Source organism: Eretmochelys imbricata, chromosome 24 (genome assembly GCF_965152235.1).
Source record: "Eretmochelys imbricata isolate rEreImb1 chromosome 24, rEreImb1.hap1, whole genome shotgun sequence".
In the NCBI taxonomy this organism is placed as follows: Eukaryota; Metazoa; Chordata; order Testudines; family Cheloniidae; genus Eretmochelys; species Eretmochelys imbricata.
The window spans coordinates 1,200,337-1,225,469 of NC_135595.1; the positions used below are offsets into that span (position 1 = coordinate 1,200,337).

Below are 25,133 nucleotides of genomic sequence, written 5' to 3' on the forward strand. Positions count from 1 at the left end.
CAGCTCCCCACCTCTGCGATGGGGGCCCCCTTGCCATGACTCTCCCCCCCACGCTGGGACTGTGATTAACCGGGGGCGAGGGGGAAGCAGGACCACCCCGTCTCCCGAGCTGCATCCCCTGCTGGCTCTCAGCTGGCACGGAGCTCCCACGCGGGCCCCGTGTGTGGGGCACACCCCCTCCCCCAAGCCACCAGGCTCCGGATCCCCCCATCCCCACCAAAGGTCACCCCCCCTTCTCCCCCAGCATCTCAGCTTCAGCTTTTCCCAGCCATAGCCCGGCGGCCCCCCTGCCCCATGGCGGCCAAGTGGTTCAAGGAGTTCCCCTCCAATCTGAAAACCGCTTCAGAACGGGCCAGGCCGGGCAGCGGGAGCCTGGGCAAGCTGTGCAGTGCCTCCCGGAAGCCCCTGGGCCCCGCTGAGCCAGGCCCCGGCCCACTGCAGGGCAAAAACCGCAAGAACTCGGCGGCCGAGCTGGGGGGTTGCAGGGCAGCTCCGGGGCCTGGCAAGGATGGCGGCAGCAGGCTGTCCCGGGACAACCTGCAGGGACTGATCCAGGCTGCCACGGGCAAGATGCGCAAGAACTCGCGGGTGGAAGGCAGCCCCCAGGAGGGCCCCCCCAAGGGCACCGGCTGCAGCACCTACATGAACCGGCTCATCAAGGTGGATGCCCACGAGAAGAACGGGAAAAGCTACCCCAGCAGTAGCCCAGCACCAGCTTCCAGCCCGTCGCCGGAGGAGGACAAGGCCAAGAGCGCCAAGCAGGAGACGGTAAGGAGCCGTGGAGGGCCTAGCAGGTAGCGCCCGGAGCTGGCTTTCGCGGGAGCTGTTGTGTGGGCTTGGGCTTGGCTTGGGCAACTCTCCCAGGGGCGCCTACATGGCAGCAAATGGCTGTTCTTAACTCGGGGTCAGCCCCCGGGAAGACACGGCCACTCCGCTTTTCACGGGCATTAGCAGTGCGGCCCTTGGGGCTTTAACTCCGGCGGCTAACCCGCGGTCAGAACGCAGTGTCCACATGCCCTATGCCTGGAGAAGGGGATGGTGCTGCCCTGCCAGATGGAAGTATCGGTGCCTAGAGGGAGCCAGCGCCCTCAGGGAGAGCGGCGGCCCCCTTGCCTGGCAGAGATCCCGTGCGTGGCCGTGGGCAGGTCACCTTCTCATTCCCCCTCCCCATACCTGCGAAATGAGGGACCTGAGGAAAACTCCTCGAGCAGGCAGCATTCAATGCCATCGGCTCAGCTCATTAGCCCGGCTAATTCTGTGCTCCGAGCCCTTTCCCTTCCGCCGTCTCTTTGTAATTCCCTTTATCCCAATCTCGCTTTAATCCATCACAGGGAGAATAGGCGCTCTGTCCCTCCCGCCCGCCCCAGCTCATTGATCCCATGCTGACCTCGTTTAGTCCCTGCGGGCTTGGCTGCTCATTAAGGGAAGGGGTATGAAAAGTCTGGCTGGAAGGATCCCGTTTGCTGGGGAGCGGGACAGGCTGAGTTAGGGGCTGCGGTTTAGCTAAATAAAGCGTCTACGTCCTGGAATTGGAGAGCCGCTGGCAGCACTGGCCTGAGCCATGATCCTGACCTGCAGCTCTCCTGCTGGCCCAGACAGAGGTGCCCCCGGCCGGTCAGCCCTGACCCACAGAGCGTCCCCCAGGAGCCCCGGGCTGCTCTAATGCACCTCGATTCTGCCCCACAGCTCTCGCTGCTCTTCCTGCCCAGGGCCCCTCCTTGCCCGCTCTGCAGATACGCCCCGTTCCGACCTGCAGCTCTGCCGCTAGCCAGCCCAGCGGCCAGCCCCAGCCCCCCAGCCTCACTGGATAGCGAGAGTGGGGGAAATGGGCGCTCGGCATGTCCTGTGTGCCCGCCGCACCCACGCTGATAGGCGAGTGCGTTTCACGTTGGCTTCTGCAGCCAATGGCCTCATTAACCCTCTGCCCCTGCTGGCACAGGAGCCCTCGCCTGGGCACCCCCCACTGCCTGCAACCCACGCGTGTCTCTGCCTCTCAGGTCCCGGGTCTCGAATTCAGGGTGCTGCGGTTGCACATCGGGCCCCCTTTGTGCTGGGCGCTGCACTGATGCAGAGGCCTTGTCTTCTCCGGGGACGCTGGCATGCTGCCACCAGCTGGTATGATCCCCGTGAGCGTGAGGCCGTTGCGGTTGTCGTGTGCGTTAGCAGGTGACAGGGAACCCCAGGCTCCCCGCTAGCATCACCGCGACCGGCCGGCATCTGTGAAGGCTGCAGGCCGCCTGGTCTGTGCTGGGAGCTCCCCATGTGTCAGCTGCGTCGACGTGAGAGAGAGCCTCTGCGCCGGCGGCCTCACGGGTCCGAACAGGCAAAGTGTGGGAGGAGAAACTGAGGCAGAGAGGGGGGAAAGGGACGTGCCCAGGGCCACCCAGCAGGGCAGGGGCAGAGCAGGGATAGAAGCCAGGTCTCCTATGTTCTCCCCACCAGGCCAGGCCACCTCGTCTCTCTCTGTCCCTACCAGCTTCCGATCCCTCTGGGATTATATTGTCTCCAGCCGTGAAGCATTCCCCTCACCGTGCGTGCGAACGCAGTCGTGTCGCACGGCTGTGCCACCAGTGGCTGTGAAGCAGGGCCTGGAGCTGACGGTGGTGGTGCTGCTGAGCATCCCCCTCTCCATTTGAAGGTGTGGGGGGCTGTGGGTCTCAGCACTGCCGGAAACACAGGCCCTCCCGCCCCAGAACTGGGCCCGCTGGTGCTGCGGCCCTTAGGGGGCTTGTGGTTGTCCTGGCTGGTATGTTGGGAACTCTTTGCCCCCCGCAGGTCATCATTCTGGAGGACTACGCTGACCCGTACGACGCCAAGCGCACCAAGGGCCAGCGGGAGGCGGAGCGGCTGGAGGAGAACGACGGGTACATGGAGCCCTACGACGCGCAGCAGATGATAACAGGTGCATGGCCGGGGAGCCGCGGCGGGGCTGGCCAGTGCCCATCAGACCCCAGGAAAGGGAAACTCTGGGCGGGATGAGGCATGGGTCAATATTTAAATCTGCCCCTTGCCAAATCGGGGAATGCCTGGCTCTGGGGAGGCTCATTCACGTGACGTGAAGTCCCATGCAGGGGGGATATTCGCAGATGTTAAAGACCCATCCCCTGAAGCTATGGAGCTGGGTATGATGTGGGTTTGCTCCAGGCTGGGCAGACTCCATCCTTGCAGCAGCCCTCAAAGCGGCCTGTGGAAATGAAACCGAGCTGGAGCAGGAAGCCGGCTCTTCTGTTTCCTGTCGCTCTGCGGGGAGAGATAAGGAGCAGAGTGGGCTCTGGCCAGGGCCTGACCCGGGGGTCGATGGACTCTGACCTCTGCTCAAATCCCTCAGTGAAGGGAAGTGAAATGAGCACACACCCCCCGCCCCAGGAAGCTCTCCATGAGGCCAGGTACTGAATCCCTCGTGGGCCCGATCCTGGTGTGCAGAACCCCCATCGTCCCTGGAGTCCTTGGCCAGACTCAGGTGGGTCGGGCTCCAGAGCTGTGTCTACCTGTGTCTGGGCCTGTTCGGTTCCCTCCCTCCCTGCTCTCTCGCCCGTGTTATTAGACCAGCCAGCTCAGCTCTGCTGCACAAAGGCCTGGCCAGCGACAGCCCCAGCGCACAGGGCTCCTTCCCCATCGGGTGACCCGGCTGGCTCCTGCCTTCGCCCTGTGCCGACCCACCGGGGCTGGGAGCTCTTCGTTCCCAGGGCTCGAGGGAATCGGGGGTGGGGGCCTGACTCTGCCTTCGGTCACTGACCCCGGGAGGCGGCTGGGTCGTATCTCGGGGCAGGCATGGAGCGTGGCGCTTGGCCCCGTTCGCACGTGGACTCCAGGGACTGCGAAGGGTCTCAGGGAACGAGTACACACGGAAGAGCTTTGAATTCCCTGGGTTACTGCTTACGCCTCCCCTGGGCTCTGATCCAAAGCCCATGGAAGGCCCGATTGGTGTCTGGCGGGGGTCAGGTCTGGGGTAGCCAGGGGACACTGGTGTACTTAAGAAGTGACTAGCACAGCAAAGGGGTGTGTCTCCATCCCCTGCCCCCCCCCCCCGACCTGGTGTGCCGGGTGCGTGGCACCTCACTCTGAGTACTGCTGGGCCAGGGAGTGGGTGGTAATCCGTGCCCGTGAGCCTGCCCTGCATAATTCAGCCAAGCCAGAGGCTGGGTGGCCGACGCCTTGGGGAGAGGAGGGGGCGTGGGAGCAGAGTTAGGGCTCTGGGCTGTTTGCGGCTGGAGCTTTGAGTCCCTCCAGATTGCTGCCGGGTTCCACGCCCCAATTCTGCAAAACAGCCGGGCACACGCCTGAGCCTCGTCCCAGTCGGTGGGGCTGGAGCAAGTGTGTAGGGACTCTGTCAGCCGGGGGCTCGGCGCCTTCCCAAACCCAGGGTGTGTCCATCACTGTAAGCAGTTGGGCCGGGTTTCTGCTGCGCCCTCAAGACTGCCCAGGCCTGGGTAATCGCAGCGTCCCCTGGTCAAATGGCAGGGCTTCAGCAGAGCCAGTGTGCCCCGGGCTGGACCAGCAGGGGCTGTGGGTCAGGAGTGAGGGGCACTGGCAGAGCCGGGTGGGGACCCCTGGGCTGGACTAGCCGGGCTACAGGGTGGGATCGGCAGAGATCGCTGGGTGAGCTGGTGCAGCACGTCTCCCGCTTTCACCTCTGAGGTTCTCCCCGGGCGTCTCCGTGGGCAGAGGTTCTCGGGCTTTGTTCCTGTCTCCAGCGCCCTGGGGGTGGCGTGCTCCTGGGCTGCCTGAGGCCCAAGGGACAGCAGCGGGGGCACGGGGACTATCTGGGAGCGCTGCGGTTCCCTCGAGCCCAGAGAATCGGGGTGATTTACAGCTTTGTTTCACGGCAACTTTCTCCCGCTGCCCTTTGAAAAATACATCCCGCGGGTGCCTAGCAACCCGGCGTGCTGGGCTGCCCGGCTCCCAGCACAGCCGCCTCCAGCCCCAGCCCGTGCCGTGCTGCGCTGGGCCCGGCTCGCCCCGGCCAAGCAGCTGGGTGGAATAACAGGAAGCCAGTGGAGCGGAAGCTGGAAATGAAAGATTTGCTGCTGGCTGATGGGTTTTTTCCATGCAGGGCGCCGGGGTTCGCAGTGGACGGAGAAGGGTTGGGGGCAGCCGGGTGGTTTTATTGAAGGCTCGGCTGTGCCCACGGTGGCCCCGGCCGCAGGGTAGGCTCCTGTTGCGAGGCGCTGGGCAGGGTCCCTTCCCCGGACTGCCCACAGCAGCCATGTGGGAGCTCCCTCCCTCCGGAGCCAGCGCCATGTGGGAGCTCGGCCCTGGGCCCCCTTCTCCTCAGGGAGCAGCTTGGCTCCGTGACTTGGGGGATAAGGGTCCCGGTGCTGAGTGTGAACATGGAGTGGGGACCGGGGTCAGTCCCCAGCCCCTGGTCAGCTGCATGCGTGTCCTGAGGTCGGCAGGGTTAGCCTGGTCCCAGCCCTGCTTCGCTGCGCCCGCTGGCCTGCCGTGGTGTAGGGGCTCCTATCGGACAGCCAGGGCGTAGCTTCCTGCCTGCGTTTCCTCTGGGAGCCTGTCCTGCACGTCCCGCTCCATTCTCCCAGCAGGAAGGATCCCTTTGCAGCTCCAGGATTGTTCCTGTTACCGTGGCGCCTTAGGGAGGGGCAGAGAGACCCCAGACCCCCTGGCACTCATCTCCTGATCTGGACCCTAGTGCTGAGACCAGGGGGACACGCCCTCTTCCCAGCTCCATAGCATTCAGGGAGGACAGCACCTTGCCCTCCCAGCTCCATGTGCTGATGTCCCACAAAGCAGCATTAATCCCCTGCCCCCCGGAGCTTGGGTTTGCAGGGCCGGGGGTTCCCAGGACCAGCTTGGGTCAGCCCTTGGGTACAGGCCTGGCCAACGCCTGTGGGGGTCTGTGGGAGTCTCCCAGGGCGGGGCGTGTTGGATTGAGCCCTGACATTGCAGGTTCCAGGGTGTTCACCCCAACCTTTGGGTCTGGGGGATGACCTGGGCATTATTATGGGACAGGGGCATGCCCCCTTGCTGCCCCCTCCCACCCAGCTCTGGCTGACTCTGGTTCTCCCCTGGCCTTTCAGAAATCCGCAGGCGGGGCTCCAAGGACCCAGTGGTCAAGGCCATCCTGCTGCTGGACGGGCCCGGGGAAGTGGGGGAGGGTGGCGCCCGGCCGGACACAGTGCCCAAGCGGCAGGGCTCCAAGGAGCAGGTGGGGAAGGCCCCGCCGCAGCTGTATGATACCCCCTATGAGCCCAGGGAGGCACCGGCCAGCACCACGCAGGACAGGAGGGCGCGGGCCGTGGACAGCCGGCTCCCGGAGAATGACGAGCGTCCTGCCGCAGAGTACGAGCAGCCCTGGGAGTGGAAGAAGGAGCAGATAGTGAAGGCTCTGTCAGGTAGGGGGAGGGGCTGTGGGGCGCTGGCCAGCGGGGTGCGGGGGGGGCGCACTGGCTGGCGGGACACTGGGGCTGGCAGGGCATGGGCCTGCAGATGACAGAGGCATACGGGCACATGCCTGGGGCCTGCTCTCAGAGGAGCAGCCATGGGGTCGCTCTGGTTTCTGCATGGCCCCAGGCTGCCCCACTCTCCTGCTAGCAGAGGCCAGGATGTCCGTCCACGCCGTGTGGTGCCCATATCCAGTGGGCAGTGCCCAACCCCTGGCAGGGGGCTCAGGAACATGTCCTTGGGGGTGAGGAGGGGATCTGGGCTCCCCAGCTGCTGGAAGCCCAGGAGCTGGGGAAGAGCCGAGCACAAGGGAGACACGGCTGCCCTCGCAGCCATGGGGAGACGACCGCGGCCCATTCAGGCTGGCTCTGGGGTGGGGAGAGTCGGGCACCTCTGCCCGTGGCTGGACGGCAAACGGAGCCCTTCCTTCCAGTCCAGTTTGAGGGAGCAGAGCGGGCGGGCACCCCCAAGGATGAGGTGCTGCGGCAGCACCATCGCCAGAAGAGCTGGACTCCCAAGACCCTGAAGCCGACGCTCTCAGACCACGGCGAGGGCGAGCGAGTGGACCCAGCCCTGGCGCTGGAGAAGCAGCCGTAAGCCCCGCGCCCGGCCTCCCCCTCCCCTGCCTGGCCCCGTGCCCAGCCTCTGCCCGGCCTCCCCCTCCCCTGCCCAGCCCCGCGCCCCAGGGAGCGTCCCAAACAAAATGAGGTTACTTCATGACTTTGGTTCACCATTGCCCCTTCCCACCAGCCTGTCCCTCCGAGGGCTTTGGGGTGTCCCTCGTCTCGACCCCTCTGCCCCAGGCTCTCCCCACTGCCTTTGGGAGATCAAATTTTTCTCTCCTCCCCCTCCCTCCAAATCTTGGCTTTTTGAACGAGGATGTGGAGGAGCTGAGCAGTGGCTCTGGGCCAGCCTCGGTGTTGGGGTCCCTTCCTGGCCCCATCTCCTCCCATCCCAGGATCTCCAGCCACTTCCTAAAGCTAATGAGATTATCAGCCTCCAACGGCCTGGACACCCAGCCCTTAAATGCATCCCCCGCCCTGCTTCCTGGGCCATGCAGGCGCCTTTTACTAACATGAGAGGGAAGTTGGAGACTGTGCTGTGCCATGCACCCCCAGAGCTAACCGCCCAGCAACTTGAGCGCTCCTTTGGGAGAGCATATGAGGGGTTCCTGTAGCCCCCCATTGCTGGGGGAGGGGGCCACCCCACACAACCAGAATTCAGGGGCCCCACAGGACTTGCCATGCTCACAAACCCAGCTCATTTTCTGCTCCTCGCAGCTGGTACCATGGAGCCATCACCCGGGCTGAGGCTGAGAGCCGGTTGCAGCCCTGCAAAGAGGCCGGTTACCTGGTGCGGACCAGCGAGACGGGGAACGGCAAATACTCCATCGCGCTCAAGTAAGTCGTTGAGACTTTTGCCCGCAGGGGGGCGGGCAGAGCTGAGATCAAGGCCCCAGCCTTGGGTGTTGGATGGGCCTGGCTGAGGGATACGGCTCCCCTGTGGCCAGGAGGGTTCAGCTGGCAGGGCAGTGGCTGTACCATGGGCTGGGATCCATCGAAAGAGCCGATCACTGGTGGGAGATGCAGGGGTCAGCCCCACTGAGACAGACTGAACTGGGCGTTTCCCGGGAGCGAGGTGACTTGGCCCGTGGGGAAGCCCTGCTGCTGGAGACTTTTACACGGGATAAAACGGGGGGTGACACCCCTGGGGCGGTCATGTCCAATGGACACCTTGCACTGGCAACTACCAGACCCCAGGCCCCTCTGGGCCAGAGGTAGAACCCAGGAGTCCTGGCTCCCAGCCCCGCTGCTCTAACCCACTTGACCCCAATCCCCTCCCAGGGATAGAACCCAGGAGTCCTGGCTCCCAGCCCCGCTGCTCTAACCCACTTGACCCCAATCCCCTCCCAGGGATAGAACCCAGGAGTCCTGGCTCCCAGCCCCGCTGCTCTAACCCACTTGACCCCAATCCCCTCCCAGGGATAGAACCCAGGAGTCCTGGCTCCCAGCCCCGCTGCTCTAACCCACTAGACTCTGGGCCCTTCCCAGAGCCAGGGAAAGAACCCAGGAATCCCGGCTCCCAGCCCCACTGCTTTAACTCACTGAACCCCATGCCCCACCCTGAGCTGGAAATAGGACCCAGGAGTTCTGGCAGGGCTCTGTGGAGCTGCCTTGCAGAAACATCTTTGCTGGGCAGAAGGGTCTCTGGGGAGCAGACTGACCCCCTTGGTTTCCGTGCCTTGTGGGTGTGGAGCCCCATGGGGAGCCTCCATGCGAGGCATGGGGCAAGGCCCCGCTCCCTGTTGCTGGCTGTGTCCTGGGAGGGCGGCCCTGAGGGCCGGCTCGGGTCGTAACGATGCCTGGCCCCTGGCTCTCTGGCACAGCGCTGGAGGATCGTTGTCGGCAGTGCTGGCGGTGTTTCCTTCCTGAGGAAGTGGAGCCCCTGGAGCCGAAACAATCGGAGAAGGGAAGGGAACAAACAGGGGGGCTGGGCTGGTGACGAGGCAACCGCGGGGCCGGAATGGCCCTGGGCAGCCCCCAGCCAGGCCCAGCCCAGGGAAATGGGCAATATACCCAGGGACTCGTCAGCGCCTCATGCGGCTGCTCCCGTCCCGCCTGGCCGGGAGGACGATGGTGTCGGTCTGGCATGGGAAGCAGTGGGTGCAAACGGCAGCCCAGAGTGCTGGCAGCAGAGAACCAGGCCCTGGCAGCAGGTCTAGCTGGCAGAGCCTGGAGGGGGTGGTGCCCAGGGCTACACCCCGGGAAACACCCCCGCCCCCAAGGCAGCACGCTGGACAAGGAGCCAGCCCGGAGCTCTGCACCCAGCAGTTCCTGTTGGGTCTGATCCAGCTGCTGTCCGTGGAGAAGTCTCCCCCTGGAGCCAGTCACTGCTGCTCTGGGGTCACCCTTCAGTGCACAGTGTGGGGGGAGCAGGGCACTGGGAGACCAGACTCCTGGGTTCTATTTACAGCTCTGGGAGGGGAGTGGGGTCTGGTGGTCAGGAGCCAAGACTCCTCCTGGGTTTTCTTCCTGGCTCCGGAGGGGGAGTGAGTTCAAGTGCTTAGGAGTCAGGACTCCTGGGTTCTATTCCTGGGTCGGCCACTAACTTGCTGAGGCCCAGCCTCCCTGAGCCTCAGTTTCCCCTCTGCACAGTGGGGATAACGAAGCTGCTTGGGCTTTGCGAGGTTTCACACCTGAAGTGCTGGGAGGTCTGGGACGGGAGGAGATAGAGCGAGGACTGCAGCACGCAGGGCCCAGGGACCCCGGCTGCGGTCGCTCCCCATGGGCAGGGCTGATCTCCCCCCCACCCCGTGGCTTTGCTGCAGGACCAGTCAGGGATGTGTCCACATCCTCGTGGCCCAGACCAAGGACAACAAGTACACGCTGAGCCAGACCAGCGGCGTCTTCGGCAGCGTCCCCGAGGTGGTGCATCACTACTCCACCGAGAAGCTGCCCTTCAAAGGGGCGGAGCACATGACCCTGCTGCACCCTGTACACAGCAAGCTGCATTAGCGCGGCTGCGCCCAGCCAGCTGCCTGGGCCTTCGCCATGGACATCGGGGCGGCCAGAGGGCCGGGCAGGCGGGCGCGCGCGTGGAGCCAGGTGCATCGCAGCAGCGGCAGGCTCTCCGGGGCCCGCTCTGGACAGAGTCGAAGGCCCTGCTCACCAGCACGGCTGAGCTTGTTCCGTCCGGGGGAACAGCCTGGGAACACTGCCCCATGGAGAACCCCCTTGGCCCTGCATGGAGCCGGAGCTGCCAGGCTTTGGTGCCGGTATAAAGGGATGTAGGGATCACTAGCCTGTCTCCCAATGGCCTGCCCCGCGGGGAGGTGCCCCAGCCTCAGGTGACCCTGTGCTGCCTGGGACTGTCAGTCAGCATGACCCTGGGCAGCTGGTCCTGGTCTCAATGCCCTTAAGGCCAGAGGGGCCATTTGGCTCCTCCGGGCTGACCTGCCTGACCTGCCACAGGCCAGAGCTCCTCCCCTGCTGACTCCTGCCTCCCGGGCCAAGCCAGAGCCGCTGTCTGAGAGGGTGACATCCCCTTTGGCTTCCTGGGGTCTCGGACGGTTGTGGGCAGCTGGGGCCTGGCACCCTGGGCAGCCATTCTGCTTCCCTAGACTCTCCCTTTGCCCCAGTGCTTCCTGTCCAGGCCAAGATGGTTGACTCAATCGCAAGGTGTCTCCCTGCTGTGAGCATCCTTGTGACCCTCCACTGCCAGCTCATTCCGCCCTCCATGCCTTCTCTTCTCTCCGGTCTGTCCTGCCCTGGTGTAGCCCAAAGACAGGGCCAAACGCCCTGTGGCGGTAGGAACGGAGGGCAACCTCTGTGTTCGGGTAGTGCCCGACGGAATGCGTTCCCACCTGCCGGCGGGGGCGTGCGGGCGTCTTGCTCCAGGTGGCAGGAAGGGCATTTTTCTGACATGCTTTCAAGTCCCAATAGGTTAATTACTTGTGCTGAGTGCCAGCTTGGAATTAAGTAACTCCCGCTCGGACTGTGGCGCTTTACATGCCCTCTGGGGGGAGCAGCAGTTGACAGAGGGGTTCTTCCGGGTGCCCTTGGGCCCGTTCCCAGGGGCCTGCCTGCCCATACTTCTGGCAGTGCCCTAACGAGGACTTGCCTAATGGAATGGGGGCACACGTCGTTACCTATTCCTGGTAACTTGTGCCAGTTGCCTCTCCAGGCTCTAAACACCTGACTGCTCCTTTGGGGCATAACTGACGGGGCGGCCGGCAGCCATCCTGGCCGCGCCTGCATCTAGATTTCTCCCTCTGAAAACAAATTGATGGTGCAAGTGTGTTTTAAAAAAGGGCTCCAGCAACCCTCCCATCACAAACCAGCCTGTGCACGGTGGGACGGCCGCGCTGCCAGGGGGAGAGAGGTGAAATTCACCCTGGTGCAGAGCAGCCTGCGCCAGACCTCGAAGTGGGCATGAAGGACGGACGGGTCCTGGCAGATGGCTGGATTTCCTCACTGCCAGCATGAAAGTCTCTCTTCTGTCTGATGAGGCCAGGGCTGCTGGGGGTAAGTGACCCCTGGGCTTACTGGAGTGGAGAAAGGAGAGAGCAGAATTTCTCAGGGGGCCCTGGGGGCCCAACTTCAGCCTGATCCCTCCCCCTCTCCCCCCACAGTTTGTGACTGGTATATTTGACAGCACATGTTCGTTGCGTTCATGGGGTTCCCTGTGGGGTAGATACGGCAGCTGGGACAGGACGACACCAGCACAGCCCCCAGGGTGGGCACCCAGCTGCCCTGCACTAAGGGTGCTCCTGGTCCCAGCCGGGTGAGGCCTAGCTAGTGTGACACAGCCTGTTACCCCAGGCTAGGGGGTTGTGCGGTTCGACTGCCCTGAGGTGGGTAGAGCAGCACCGTGGCTCTGCTCGGCCCCAGCCTGAGTCAGGTGATTCCCTCCCCATAAGGGGGCCTGGTCAGCAAAGCCCCTGAGCATGTGGCTAAGCCCCGGGGCGTCGCTGGCCGGGGCTCAGGTCAGCACCTGCTTTGCTGACTTGGCACCTGGCAGGGGTTTGTTATGGAGGGGACGCAAACTGCCAGCAGAGCCCCAACTCCTACGGAGGCCACCCCCTCCCCACTGCTCTGCCCCCTACCCAGGGCCAGGGCCTCCCCTGCTGCACCCTTGGGTGGGCAGAGACCAGAAAGGGGCCAGTTAGTGGTTGGGACAATGCTGCCACCGTGTGGCGAGGACTCTGCATTACAGGGTGGGACCAGGCAAGGAAGGAAAATGTTACTCACCCCTTGGTTGCCGATTCGATTCTCCCTGCTGGAGCGTGGCCGGAGACCCGGCTGGCCAGCTGTGGCCTCAATGCAGGGTTAGCTCCGCTCCATTGACCCTGTGCCAGCACCCTCGCGGGAGGGGTGCGGATGGCGTGGGGTTGACATGTGCATTGGCTCAAGCCCTGAGTGCCTTTGCCCCACTGAAGGAATTGAATCCCCTTCCCAGCGCAAGCCAGGCTGCTGCTTGGTCTAGCTGTTGTCCCGGGGCATCAGGGTAAAAGGTGCACGCAGCATCCAGCTGGACCGACGCTCCCGGTGTGCGTATGGCCACTTTATTTTTAGGACAGGGCAAGTGACGGGCAGGTCATCCCGGCTGGTCATCATGCGTTGTTTGGTTCAGCAGGTAGCTGAGCCCTGTGCCACGTGTGGATCGCTAGCTAGTGTTCGACCTTTGGTTTTTGGAGACTGTGTCTTTAACCAGCTGCTTGTCTGTATTAATTGTTTTTAATGTATTTATGATGTTGCCCAAGAAGGTTTTATGACTTCTCTGAATGTCGGGTGAGAACGGGCACAAGGCTGCTTGTAGCCATGGAGCTAGGAGGAAATAAACTCTCTCTTCAAGGAAAAGCCTTGCCCAGTATCTGTGTGTGTAGCTGAGCCCTGGGCAGAAGAGACGCTCGCTAGGGCTGCAGTGGCAGTAAGTGCGTGGTTCCAAGCCCGTTGAAATCAGGGGCAAGGCTCCCTGGGCTTTGGATTTTCTGATTTGCATCAGCACGAAGGGAAAAAAAAAATCTTTCCTTCTCCCTTTTCAGTGACAGAGACAGGGTTAGTCAGCTTCCTGCTCTCAGCCGCACTTGGGGAACTTTGTGTCTTGTAAAATGTGTGACCAGAAGTGAGAGAGAGACAAGTCACACAGCTGGTCTGAGATGGAGTCTGCTGTTAGCCTGGGGTAAATCTGGCTTTACTTCTGGTCAGGCCTTGTGCAGCTGGGGCCGGCAGAGTTGCTATGGAAGAACCCGCTCTGCATTAGCCATTCTGGTCCAACGGCCTTTGTGGAGGCTCTGGTCTGGAACAGCAGCGACTGTCCCACCCAGAGGGGGAATCGTACCAGGATCGCTTTGCTGGGCAGTTTCCCCCCTGTAGACAAGGCCTAAGAGCAGCATGGGTCCCCGGCCCCCCGCCTGCTGTCTGACCAAGTCTGGAAGCTGTGTGAGCTCCTGCTGCTCTTGGGGGGCCAGGTTGGCAGAACGGCTCCATGAGAACCATGGCGAACCCCTTCCCCCAGGCAGAGAGCTTCAAAAGCAGCCCTGGGCATGCTCCAGGGGGTGTTTTCCTGCCCGCGGGCTGGTTCCCAGGTTGGTTCCCCCCAGCTTGGGGGGCCTGGCTCCTGCACACCGGGGTGAGGGTGTTAACTCTCACCCTGGGGGCAGAGGGACGCTCGCTCACCTGTCAGGCCCTGCCACCAGCTGCTCTGGGGGGAAGGGGCTGACTCAAACCCAGACTAGAGCTGATGGTGGCAGGTACTTTCAGGGTAGGCCATTTACATAGCAGGCAGCAAACCTTCCTCTGCACAGCCCTGGGCGGGGGTGGGGGATGCCCCAGCCACTCACACGGAGAGGGCGCAGACAGCCGTGGGGCTAGCACCCCCAGGGAGGCCCGGGGCTCAGCCCACAGCCTGGCCCCTGCCCTGTACATCTCCCCTTGAATCCACAGCCCTGGGCCCCGCTCCCCCTTTGAACCCATCCCTTCTCCCATGTGCCCAGGGCTCGAGCCCTGCCATCCCCCCAGCTGCTGCGAAGAGTTGGCCAAGACCCTGTTGCCTTCGCCCCCCAGTCCCAGGAGAGACAGCTGCATCCTCTAAGGCAGGGGCCAGCCCCAACAGGGACCCGTCCCCTTCACCAGCTGCAGCCCCCGTTTTGCTTTCTCAGGTTTGCAAAACAAATTGTAGGCCTAAGAGCCAGGACGCCTGGGTTCTCTGCCTGGCTCTGGCCTGGGCTCGCCAGCCACGGAGGAACATGTTAGTGCTCTGCTTCCACCTACGCCTCTCCAGCGCCAGGTACGGCTAATACCCCATGAGCAAACCCACCCCAGAGCAGCTCCCCCATCCCATGCCCCCACCCGGCCAGCAGTAGCCCTATGCACGCAGTAAAAAACATTTATTGGACACACGTTTGCCAACACACAGTTCTTCCTGTACAAACCCCTGTTAACACAAACACCAGTTTGATGGGGGGGGCGGAGAATCCCATGCCCAGCGCTGCACCGGGGAGGGGCGGAGGCCAGTCACACGCCCAGCTGAGCATTTGTTACGGCCCCACACAAGCTGCTCCAGGGAGGCGGGGAGGCCTGGGTTCTGCCAGTGCCTGGCTGGGGGACGCTCGGGCGCGTCCTGCCCCCCACTCTGAGCCGCTGTCCCCCACGTCCATTCAGACGGTGAGCTCCCCGCGGCAGGGTCTGTCGTCTGTGGCTGCTGCGCCTGGCACCGCCAGCCCCGTACAATTGGTGGGGGCAGTGGGATGGAGCCCACTCTAGCTGCCGAGGGCCAGGCGTGGCCCACTCCTGCCGGAGCGGGGCAGGCCCTGAGTCCGTCTGCCGCTCGGATGCCCCTGCCCCCCGAGGCCGTGGCAGCTGCTCCCACCTAGCTGCAGTGCTGGCTCAGACTCTGCTGGCCCTCAGGCCCTGGTGAGCGCCTGGCCGCGGGGCAGTGCCCTGCATGCCCAGTGCCTGGAGCTTGCCCGGCTCTACCGGTAAATGCCCCTCTCCCAGCAGTGGGGCCGGGCCAGCCCTTGCCACCTTCCACGTGGAGTGGGCTCATTGGACGCCCTCCACCCCGTGTCACTCGCGGGGGCGCCGGCCCCGCCCACACCCAAGGACTGTCCAAACCCCGTCACGGGGCGGGCTGGGAAACACTGGCTCCGGCTGCTTGGGGGAGACCGTGGGAGAGCTGCTTGGCTGCCAGTTTGAGCCCCGGGCATCGCTGCAAGTGGGCGCGGGTCCATCTCCCGGGGAGGGCAGAGCAGGTTTGGCTCCTTCCAGCAGCGTCCCTGGAACCGCCAGGAGCCCAGAGCGGCCCAGAAGCGTTGGCACAGCGGCCCCAGCCCGCCGGGGCAGAGGTAGAGCCATGGTTAAGGGCTGGGCTAGTTCTAGCTGAGCCACAAGGTCGGGCCCCTGGCTTGGCGCCTGCTGGGGCAGTCGGTGTGTCGCAGGCCAGCGAGGCAGGTTCCCCGGCTACTGGGGGACGAGGAGGTAATCCATGTTGGTGACCTCGAAGGGGCCCGTGGAGCCGACGCTGCCTGGTGACGCCGGAGGGGAGAGGAGCGGGGCTTCGCTTACCGGGGACGTGGGGCTCGGAGGAGCCAGCAGCACCAAGGGGTGCTGGACCACCACGCTGGCCTTGCCCTGGCCCAGCGAGCCCCTCCTCCATTTCTTCTTGTACCTTGAACACAGAGCAGGTCAGGAAGGGGCCAAGATTGGGGGGCTCCTGCCCCACAGACACCCCAATTCCTGCTGGCAGCGGGGTTGGGACTCAGGCCAGCATTGGCAGGGTGCCCATGGCCCCGGGACCGCAACACGGCTGCCCCAGGCCCATGGCTCTCCCCGGGGGCAGGCAGAGGGCAAAGCCCCACTGAGTCTCCATCAGTAATGGCCTGTGAGATGGGGATTCAGGGCAGCTCTCCGTGGCGCAAGGGCCAGCAGCAAACACAGCCGGTGGTGACTGGGGTGTCCTGTTCCCCCCCACACCTGAAGGCAAGCGCTGGCTGGGGGGCCACAGAGAGCGAGATGCACCCCGCTGCTCCCATGGCAGTGTGCCCGAGCCCCCCACTACACCGTTTGGGTCAGTCACTTGCAGTGGAAGGAGGAGAGTCGTGCTGGGGGCAGGGCTTGGGCCCCTCTGTAACAGATCAAGCCCGGCTGCCCAGCACACAAAGATCAGCTAAGGCAGCCCACAGCCCTCAGGAAAGGACCCCGGCGGAGAGCCAAGCAGGAGTCCATGCTGCTGGACTGCAGGGAAACAGAGCGGGGCTGGAGGGGGTTCTCCCAGCCCTGCCGGGGCCTCAGGGGCATCTCTCGGCTGGAGGGAGACCAGGATCTGACTCCCAGAGAGCTGCCCAGGCCAGCAGTGGGCACCCATATAGGGGGCAGGGGCCCTTTCCTGTTCGCCAGAAGGCCCCAGACTGCTTTATGGAGATGGCCTCTCTTGGCTCCGCAGGGGTAAGTCCGGCGGGAACTGGGCTGAGCCCAGCAGGCCAGACCCTGTCCTGCCCTGGGAGTCACTCCAGACTCACACCGGAGTAACAGATCCGACCCAGGCGTGCACTGCTTGGCCCGGGGCACCAGCTGAGAGTGACTGTCCCTCCCTCAGTGCTTCCCCAGCAGGCCAGCGGTAGCATCGCCCCACCCAGGGCCTGGGACCCAGCACCCCCCCGGCCACGTCTCACCTGAGCACGATACCAGCGAGCAGGCCGGTGCCCAGGAACAGGCTCCCTCCGGTGACCAGGAAAGTGTGCAGGGGCACAGTGGAGCGGTCGCTGACACCAAGAGCCTCCCCTGCAAACCGAGGGGACACGGTCACCGTTACCCAACATGGCAAGGCCCAGCGCCCCCCTCCCCAACCTTGTTCACTTTGCAGGGCTGGGTATTGCTGGGCCACCTCCCAGCGGGGGCTTTGCAAAGGCCAGGGGAGCCCTGGAGAATGACGGGGACCACCTGAGCCACTGGCCCAGCCTGGGGCCCACCCATAGGGCTGCCACCTGGCTCACTTTGCCCCGATCAGCCCGTCCTGAGGCAGCTGTACTGGGCTTTCTGTCTGGGTGCTCAGCTCATGCTGCCAGCTGGGCTCTGGGTCGCCCCACATGTCCCTGGCGTGGGAGCCCTGGGCCTGACAGACCAACAACGCAGGGGGGCATCTCATTACCGTTAGCGCCCTCTGTGTTGCTGCTGTAGGGCCCGGGGGGGCCTGTGAACGTGTCGCTGTAGAAATCATAATCCGAGGGGAACTGGAGGAAAGAGACGGGGGGGGGGGTTAACAACAGGGTCCCCCGTCCCCGCCCGTGACACCCTCAACACACAGCATGTCCCCCGTCCCCGCCCGTGACACCCCCCAACGCACGGCATGTCCCCCGTCCCCGCCCGTGACACCCCCCAACGCACGGCATGTCCCCCTTCCTGCTCCCCCGTCCCCCAGACCACAGAGCCCTTGGGTGGAGCACACACAGTGCTAAGCCCTGAGACCTATTCACCCTCCCACCAGGGCCCACGGGCCAGACGGGCAGGCAGCTCCGGCACCACCCGCCTTACCTGCGAGCTGTAGGATCCTGTCTGCCACTCGAGGCTGTTGGGATCTGCAATCCAAGGAGAGGAACAGTGACAGAGTAGCCCTGGGAATCGGGACGAGGGGGTGGGGGTCTAGGGACCCAGCTCCTCCCAGAGGACCCCTCCCCTCCCATCTCCCTTAGTCCTACCTGCCCACGGGGTGCCCACGGCCTCCTGGCTCCACTCACTCCACGAGCCATGGCCAAACTCCTCCAGCCCCCGCACCTGCACCATGTGCCGTTCGCCGTGCCAGGCATCATGGATCACCAGGGACGTTTCTCTTAACTGGTCGACCTGCAAGCAACAGGCAGAATTAAACCATGAGCATCAGGACTCCCACAGCTCCCCTGTGACCCCAGAACCTCGTGATGCCAACTAGCCGAGGGCACAGGGGGCGCAGAGTTTTACAGGGATCCCCCGAGTCCGTTGTCTAGGATAATTCGCCGAAGAGTGGAGGGGGGGAGGTCTCTGCTGGGCGTCACCACCCCCGTGAGACATGCGCACGGATCCTCTGGGGGAGCTGGGTCCCTAGACCGGAGGTCTGTAAGGTCTGGGAGTTTAAGCAGGTCACCGGGTGGTGAATGTCTTCCCTTCAGGCAGGCAGGAGACGCGCTGCGTACCCCAGCTAACCGAGATCACAGACCCCACAGGAGCAGACCCCCCAGCCAGCGGGGGTTGGTTTGTGACGAAGGCTCCAAGGACAGTCTGAATCTCTCTGGGCTTGTAGCGGGCTAGCCAGGGAACAGCCAGCGGGCTTGCTGCAGGAATGGAAGAGCCCAGCCACGCCCAGCAGCAGTACGCTGGGAGGATCGGGGGCAGCGTTCGCTCCTGGCCCCGTACTAACGTCCCATTAGTAAAGCTCCGGCTCAGTCTAGGACGTGTGTTATGACGCTAGCGAGGTGCCTCCGAACCCTGGGTACCCCGGGAAGCATCACAGTCCCCCCTTCCTTTCCAGCCCCAGGGAGCTGGGTAGCACCCTCCCCGTCCACAGGGAAACGCAATGCACCAGGGCCTTCTCCCCAGGCTGTAACTCTGGGGGCAGGGGCCCAGGCATGGGAGCCCATCCTGCCCAGCAGCTGCAGGGCGGGGCATGCGTGGAGCTGGCCTGTCAGGCGCGGGGCGAGCGGGGGGGCTCACCTCCGTGTAGCTCTGGGAGCGCTCAGCCCAGTACCGGACCTGGAAGTGCAGCCGGTAGAACCTGGAGTCCCAAGAGGGCGGGTACATCCAGTTCACACGCAGTTTCTGGGGCGCTCTCTCCACCGGCTCCACCAGCACGTTCACCGGAGGGTCCGGCTTCACTGTCAGGGAGAGGGGGGTTGCCATGGCAGGGGGGTCTGGTGCAGCACGTTTGCCCCACCAGCCCGCACCCAGCAGCCCCTGGGGGGAGACCCGGCCGGAACACGGGCAGGACGGCAGGCAGAGCTCCAGGGAGGGGCAGGGGGGTAGGCAGGGGGAGAAGGGGGGCAGCAGGAGGGGCAGCGGGGGTGAGGGCAGCGAGCCGTACGTACAGACGCGGTTGGCCGAGATGACCTGGCCCTTGCTGGCCACGCTCCCCGCCCCGTTGCTGACAGACACGGAGACCAGCAGGAGGGTGTCGTCCTCGCTGGGTGGCACCGTGACCCGGCACGTGAATTTGTCCACCTTGGGGAAGTAGCGGCAGCGCTTCTCCGTGGCGTTCTCCCCGGTGAACCTGCCGGGGGCCGGGGACACAGCTCAGCTCCAGGCGCAGCACACAGCCAGCGGGCCCTGCCCCCCCAGCTCCCCAGGGTCCCGAGATCAGCTCCAAGTCACAGCAGGGTCTGCCCCGGGCTGCAACATCCCCAGCTGAGCCAGGCAACAGCAGCCTCATGCCCCGCTCGGGCATGCCCCGCTCGGGCATTGCCCCTGGCCAAGCATGGCCATGCATGGCCATGCTGGCTACAGCTACGCCAAATCCTGCCCTGGCCTGGCTCTCATCCCCAGCTGGCTCCACGGCTAACAGCTACCCAGGGCTGGGTGCCCCTCGCAGGGCCTCAGGGTGCTCCCCGACCACGGCCCAGCTCCCCCAGGCCTCTCACCACTTCTTCACCCACAGCGCGGCCCTGGTCCGGGGCGACGGCCTCCTCCGTGGCTGCCACTCGCACAGGACGTCCCTGACATGGCTCCTCCGGTAGCAGGAGAAACCAGGCGGCTCCGGGGGCTCTGGAGTCAGAAGAGCAGCGGTGAGGGAAGCCCCTGGACTGTGAGCAGGGGCTAGCGGCTGCAGAGCTGGGCAGGGGGCAGAAGGGGGGCCAGCCACGCCAGCCAGGCACTCGCCCAGTGCTGCCTTTGGACCCTGCAGGAGGAGTCTGGCAGCCCGGACGCTGCTGCAGCATTCTGCAGGCATGGTGGCCCCCGCAGTCCAGGCGCCCGTGGATCTGGACACCCCCCCCGGCCGCTGGAGCAGGCACCCCCGCCCCGAGCGACTCACCTTCCACCAGCAGCCGCAGCGCGCGCACCAGGCAGCCGCCCACATAGCAGCTGTATCTGCCCGAGTCCCTGTCCTGCACCAGGCGCAGCAGCAGGCTGGCCCCCAGCACCGCGCGCTCCGAACTCACAGCCTGGTTCTCCAGCTTCCAGCTGACGGTGCCGTTTGGCTCCAGCTGCCACTGCAGGCAGGGCAGGGTGACATTTGCTCCCACCGCGCTCAGCACCGTGTCAGGCGGGAGGGCTGCATGAGGGGAAGTTCCATTAGTGCAGAGGGAAGGGAGTGCAGTCTAGGGGTGAGAGCTGGGGGGACCAGGACTTCTGGGTTCCATGCCCAGCTGAGCCACTGACTCATTGCATGACCCTAGGCAAACAACTTCGTTGTGCCTCAGTTTCCCCTTCTGTTCCATGGGGATTGCCACCTTCCCTGGGTGCCACAAGCTGACCAGGAGATGCTGTGACAGGAGAGGAGTCTCGCTGGCTGCTGTGTGCCATGGTGGTGCTGACCCTCCGTCTCACCGCCAGGCTGGAGGCCAGAGCCTCGGCCACTCGGCAGCCCCTTCCCGGCTCCTAGGAAACCACTCGGGAGGGGCTCCCTGACGGAGGAGACAGCCAGCCCGGGTCAATATTTGCTGGAGAGGACAAGCCTGAACGAGCATCTGCCTAGCTGAGCTGTCACTGCCTCACCCACCTCTTTCCAAGGCACTGCGGCTGGGCCCCACCACCATCAGATCCCCCCTTCCCAGCCCGTGCCAGCCACAGCTTGAGACGTCTGGCCAGCCAAGCCCCAGCCTGGGCCCTACCCGGGGTGCGTTAACGGGGCCGTGGGCTCCTCATTTCCCTGAGCAAGCTGGGTGCCCAGCAGCAAGGAGGTGCCTGAGAGTGCCCGGAGCCGGTTGCAGGAGGGGTGTCAGGGCTCCTGGGGTGTGGGGAGCAGACTCAAGGGATCCCTGCTCCTCCAGCTCCCAGAGCCTAAAGCCAGGGTACACGGCAATCACAGGGGACCCAGGACCCTGCCAGCAGGGCAGCCACGCAGCAGCAGGGCCCTGGAGGGCTGCTGGCCTCAAAGGGTTAATCCTCAAGCCACCTCTGGGACAGGGTCACCACCGGCCTGGGGATGGGGCCAGAGCTGGGTTTGGTTCAGCTGGATTGTGGCTGGGCCAGGTGGTTTGTAAAGGTCAGAGGCTGACAGCTCCCCCCGTCCCCCCAGCCAGGACAGGAGCTGGGATTTTTGCAAACCCACAAGCGTCAATAACAAAAGCAAACACTCAGGTTTCCCAGCGCCCAGCGCCCGCACGGCCCTGCCAGGAACAGCCAGTCCTACCCGAACCCACTTACGCAACGGTCTGGCTCAGCACAGGGACCTCTCAGCTGCCTGCTAATCCCGGGGGCACGTCACAGGCGCTGCAGGGACCAGCCCCCCATGCATGGGGCTGAGAGCCAGGAGAGCTGGAGTCGAATCTGGGCCAAGCCTTGGGGGGCAACCCCTGCCCCCCAGTAAAGTGGGGGTAATAGGACACCTCAGGGAGATGCTGAGGGAGGGGGCCACCTCTCCGCTGAAGGGACCAGGCACTGGGCTGGGACCCAGGAGAGGTGGGTTCAGTTCCCAGTTCTGCCACAGGCTCCCTTGGGGCAGCTCCGACACCTCCCCAGCCCTCAGCTCCCCGACGGTCCGGCCGGGGGAACCGCCCTACCTCCCTCAGCTCCTTAGGCGAAGCTTCTGGGGCAGGAGCCATCTGCTTCCGTGGCTCTGCACAGTGCCTGGCTCAAGGACCCCTCAGGGGGGTCCTCTATGCCAGGCCCCCAAACACCCCCGGAACTGGCAGGCTCGTGCCCAGGGGCTGTGGGGCAGAGTTCCTGGGGACTGGAGGCCACGACTGGGCAATTCCAGACCTGTGCTTTTCCCCCCACCTGGGACTCCTGGGCTGGGGCCCCGCCCTGCTGGGTGGGTTAACCCTTCCATCAGCAAGGGGCGCCCCGGGTATAAATAACCAGGGACAGTGCGAGGGCTGCTGGCTCAGGGGAGACGCACGTGGCAGCAGGCTGCTCAGAACCCAGCCAAACCCAGCGCCAGGGGCCTGGGCAGCTCCGCACCGCCTGGCCTGCATCCGAGGGACCCACTCCCTACTTGCCCTGCAACAGCAACTCAGCCCTTGGCTATCGGCACACAGGAGGCCTGGGCACTTCCCCATTGTGCTGGGAAGTTTCAGTTCCTCCCGGGGAGAGCAGTGGGGGGCTGGGAGGCAGGACGCCTGGGTTCGTTACTTGGCTCTCCCCAGAGTCAGCAGCTCATTGCTCTTTGTGTGGCGTGACTCCACCGCTGCCCCGGCCTGGTCCCTGGGTGGCCACGGCCAGACACAGAGCAGGGAAGCTCGGAGGCTCCACGCAGGAGAACCCAGATCCCAGCCACAGATGTGGGGCAGTTGGGAGCCCTGCTCATGAGCCTGGCGCAGCCCAGCCGACAGGGGCCATGGGGTGACGCTGGGTCATGCAGGCCGAGAGTGGGGAGGCAGATGGGCACCAGGCCAGGCCTGACCCAAAGTTACCCTCCTACAAGTGCAGAGTTCTCTGCGCCCCCCGGGGCCCCGTCTGGCCCCGGGGGGAGGGGTCTGTGCGGCTTTGGGGAAGGCAGGATGAGAGCAGCAGCAGCCTCTGCCCACATCCCCTGCCCAGGCCGCAGTGGGCTCCACTCCGGTTCCTGTGGTGCCTGCAGGTCACAAGGGCCCAGCTCCCCCCTTTGCAGCGTGGGGCCCCCCTCCTGCCCAATCCTAGGCCGGGGGCAAGGTGCTCCCTCTGCCCCCACTCCCTGGCAGCTGCAAGAGACTGGGACAGGGGCTCAGAGCACATGGGTCACTCACAGACTGCCATGCCCTCTGGGGACCAACCCTTCCCCCAGAGTGCCCCTGGCACCAGGCAAAGGAGTGGGGCCAGCCCCCAGGCAGCCCCAGCTGGGAGCTCTGGAGTTAAGGGCCTCTGAGCCCCCCGCATTTCCCCCAGCTCCAGTTCAGCTTAGCCCAGGGACCTCCGGCCAGGAAGGGGAGCAGGAGCCCGTGGCCAGCCCCATGGGGAGCCCCCAGTGGGGCCCCGCCATTCAGGGGACAGAGGAGGAGGTTATGTGGGGGTCCCAGCAGGAGCATGCCAGGGGGGTGGGGCAGCGCTCACCCCCGAGTCACAGCGGGGGGAGCGAAGAACAAGGAGCAAATAAATCTCAGCCCTTCTCAGCTCAGACTGAAAATAAGGCGCTGCCATTCCCCAACCCTGGGGAGCGCGGAGAGAACCCAGGAGTCCTGGCTCCCAGCCCGCACCCTCCCTCTAACTCACCAGACCCCACTCCCCTCCCAGAGCTGGGTTAGAACTCAGGAGTCCTGTCCCCGCCCTCCGGGAGCCGGGACCCGAACCCAGGAGTCCTAGACACACACCGCGCTCCGAGAACAGAACCCAGGAGTCCTGGACAACACCCCTCCCCCCCGCCGCTGGGAGCCGGGAGCAGAACCCAGGAGTCCTGACCCCCCTCTTCCCTTCCGGGAGCCGGGAACAGAACCCAGGAGTCCAGATCCCCCCTTCTGGGAGCCGGGAGCAGAACCTAGGAGTCCTGACCCCCCTCTCCACCTCCGGGAGCCGGGAACAGAACCCAGGAGTCCTGACCCCCCTCTCCACCTCCGGGAGCCGGGAACAGAACCCAGGAGTCCAGATCCCCCCCCTCCGGGAGCAGAACCTAGGAGTCCTGACCCCCCTCTCCACCTCCGGGAGCCGGGAACAGAACCCAGGAGTCCAGATCCCCCCCCTCCGGGAGCAGAACCTAGGAGTCCTGACCCCCCTTTCCACCTCCGGGAGCCGGGAACAGAACCCAGGAGTCCAGATCCCCCCCTCCGGGAGCCGGGAGCAGAACCTAGGAGTCCTGACCCCCCTCTCCACCTCCGGGAGCCGGGAGCAGAACCCAGGAGTCCTGGCTCCCAGCCCCCTCCCAATCTTTGCAATGTCCCCATGGCGAAAGAGACCCCCCCGCCCGCGGCTGCCCGGAGCCCCGATCTCCCCGCGGGGTCCCGGCCGGCCGGGGCTGCTCACCTGGCTCCAGGGGACCCCGCGGAGGAGAGGGCGCAGCCCGACGCCCCCCCGCCAGGCGCCCCGCAGCGAGCCGCCCCCCCGGCCCCCGCACCCACCTGGCCGCGGGCAGGGCCCCCCCGCGGCGGCGGCGAGCAGGCAGAGCAGCCCGGCGGCCCGGAGCGCCCACATGCTCCTGCGCCCCGGGGGCTGCCGGCGTCCGCCCCCCCGCGAGCATCCCGCAGCTCGGGCGCCGCCAGCCTGTGCGCACGGGCGCCGCCCCCGCCCGGGGCTTCCCCCGGCACGTGGCGGGCGGGGGGCGCGTCTGGCGGCGCAACAGCAATTGAGGAACTGGGGGGGCTGCGATTGTGAAAGGGGCGATTGAGCAAGGGGGGGGCGGAGCGCGTGGGAGGGTGGGGGGCACCTGCAGAGACGCCCCCCACCGCGCCCGCGACTCCCGCCCCCAGGTGCAGGCTGACGTGGTGTCAAGGCGCGGGGGGGAGCCGGGACTCCTGGGTTCTACCTGGGGCTCTGGGACCCGGTGGGGTGCGGTGGTTAGAGGGGGCAGGGCTGGGAGCCAGGACTCCTGGGTTCTAGGAGCCTCTGGGGGGCACGGAGGGGGGTAACAGGCAGCCCCCTCTCCTAGGGCCTGCTCTGAAGAGTTTGGCTGGGATGCCCCCAGACAGGGGGAGCTTTGTGGGTGTGATGGGGGATCCCGCTGGCAGCCAGCCTTGGGCAGGTCTCTGCCCCCCAGTACAGCACTGGTTACTCGGCCTGGGGGGGGGACGCGTGAGCAGCCCTTGGCACTAACCTAATGGGCACTGGGGAGACCCAGCTTATGCCCCCACTGTGGGTATGGTCAGGGCTGGGAGGGGGCGGCTGTTTGTCTACCAGCCTCGTTAATCAGTGACAGCCCGAGGGACATAATGCAGGCAGAGGCCTGGCCTGCCCCCAGTTCAAGGTGAGCCCCCTCCCGCCCCAGCTGGGGCCTGTTAACCCCCTCCTGGCTGGGGCTGTGTCCCTGCCCCGCTCACACGGGGGTAAAACTCCTGATTTCCAGGGGCGGGCAGGAGAGCGGGTGGGGGCCCCGCTCCAGCAGCTTGGTGCCAGGAAGCAAGCACATGCTGGGGGCCGGGGGCGAGGGGGGGTGTTACAGGACAGAGTCAGAGAGTTTAGGGCCAGAAGAGACCCCCACAGCTCCAC

General features: G+C 65.1%; 2 protein-coding genes across 2 annotated transcripts; one reads left to right on the forward strand and one right to left on the reverse strand.

Moving 5' to 3' along the window:
- The first annotated feature begins 294 nt into the window (after positions 1 to 294).
- On the forward strand, positions 295 to 9,914 carry SHE (Src homology 2 domain containing E). The gene is made up of 6 exons (XM_077841486.1): positions 295 to 768; positions 2,776 to 2,902; positions 6,036 to 6,350; positions 6,833 to 6,992; positions 7,680 to 7,799; positions 9,728 to 9,914. The coding sequence occupies exons 1-6, from the start codon at positions 295 to 297 to the stop codon at positions 9,912 to 9,914; spliced, it is 1,383 nt and encodes a 460-aa protein (XP_077697612.1).
- Positions 9,915 to 14,301: 4,387 nt separating this feature from the next.
- IL6R (interleukin 6 receptor) lies at positions 14,302 to 24,160 on the reverse strand. The gene is made up of 10 exons (XM_077841024.1): positions 24,050 to 24,160; positions 19,894 to 20,133; positions 19,502 to 19,625; positions 18,953 to 19,134; positions 18,582 to 18,742; positions 17,594 to 17,738; positions 17,430 to 17,473; positions 17,047 to 17,128; positions 16,571 to 16,679; positions 14,302 to 15,567 (listed from the first exon to the last, which is right to left on the reverse strand). The coding sequence occupies exons 1-10, from the start codon at positions 24,120 to 24,122 to the stop codon at positions 15,360 to 15,362; spliced, it is 1,368 nt and encodes a 455-aa protein (XP_077697150.1). The 5' UTR covers positions 24,123 to 24,160; the 3' UTR covers positions 14,302 to 15,359.
- Between the last annotated feature and the right edge of the window lie 973 nt (positions 24,161 to 25,133).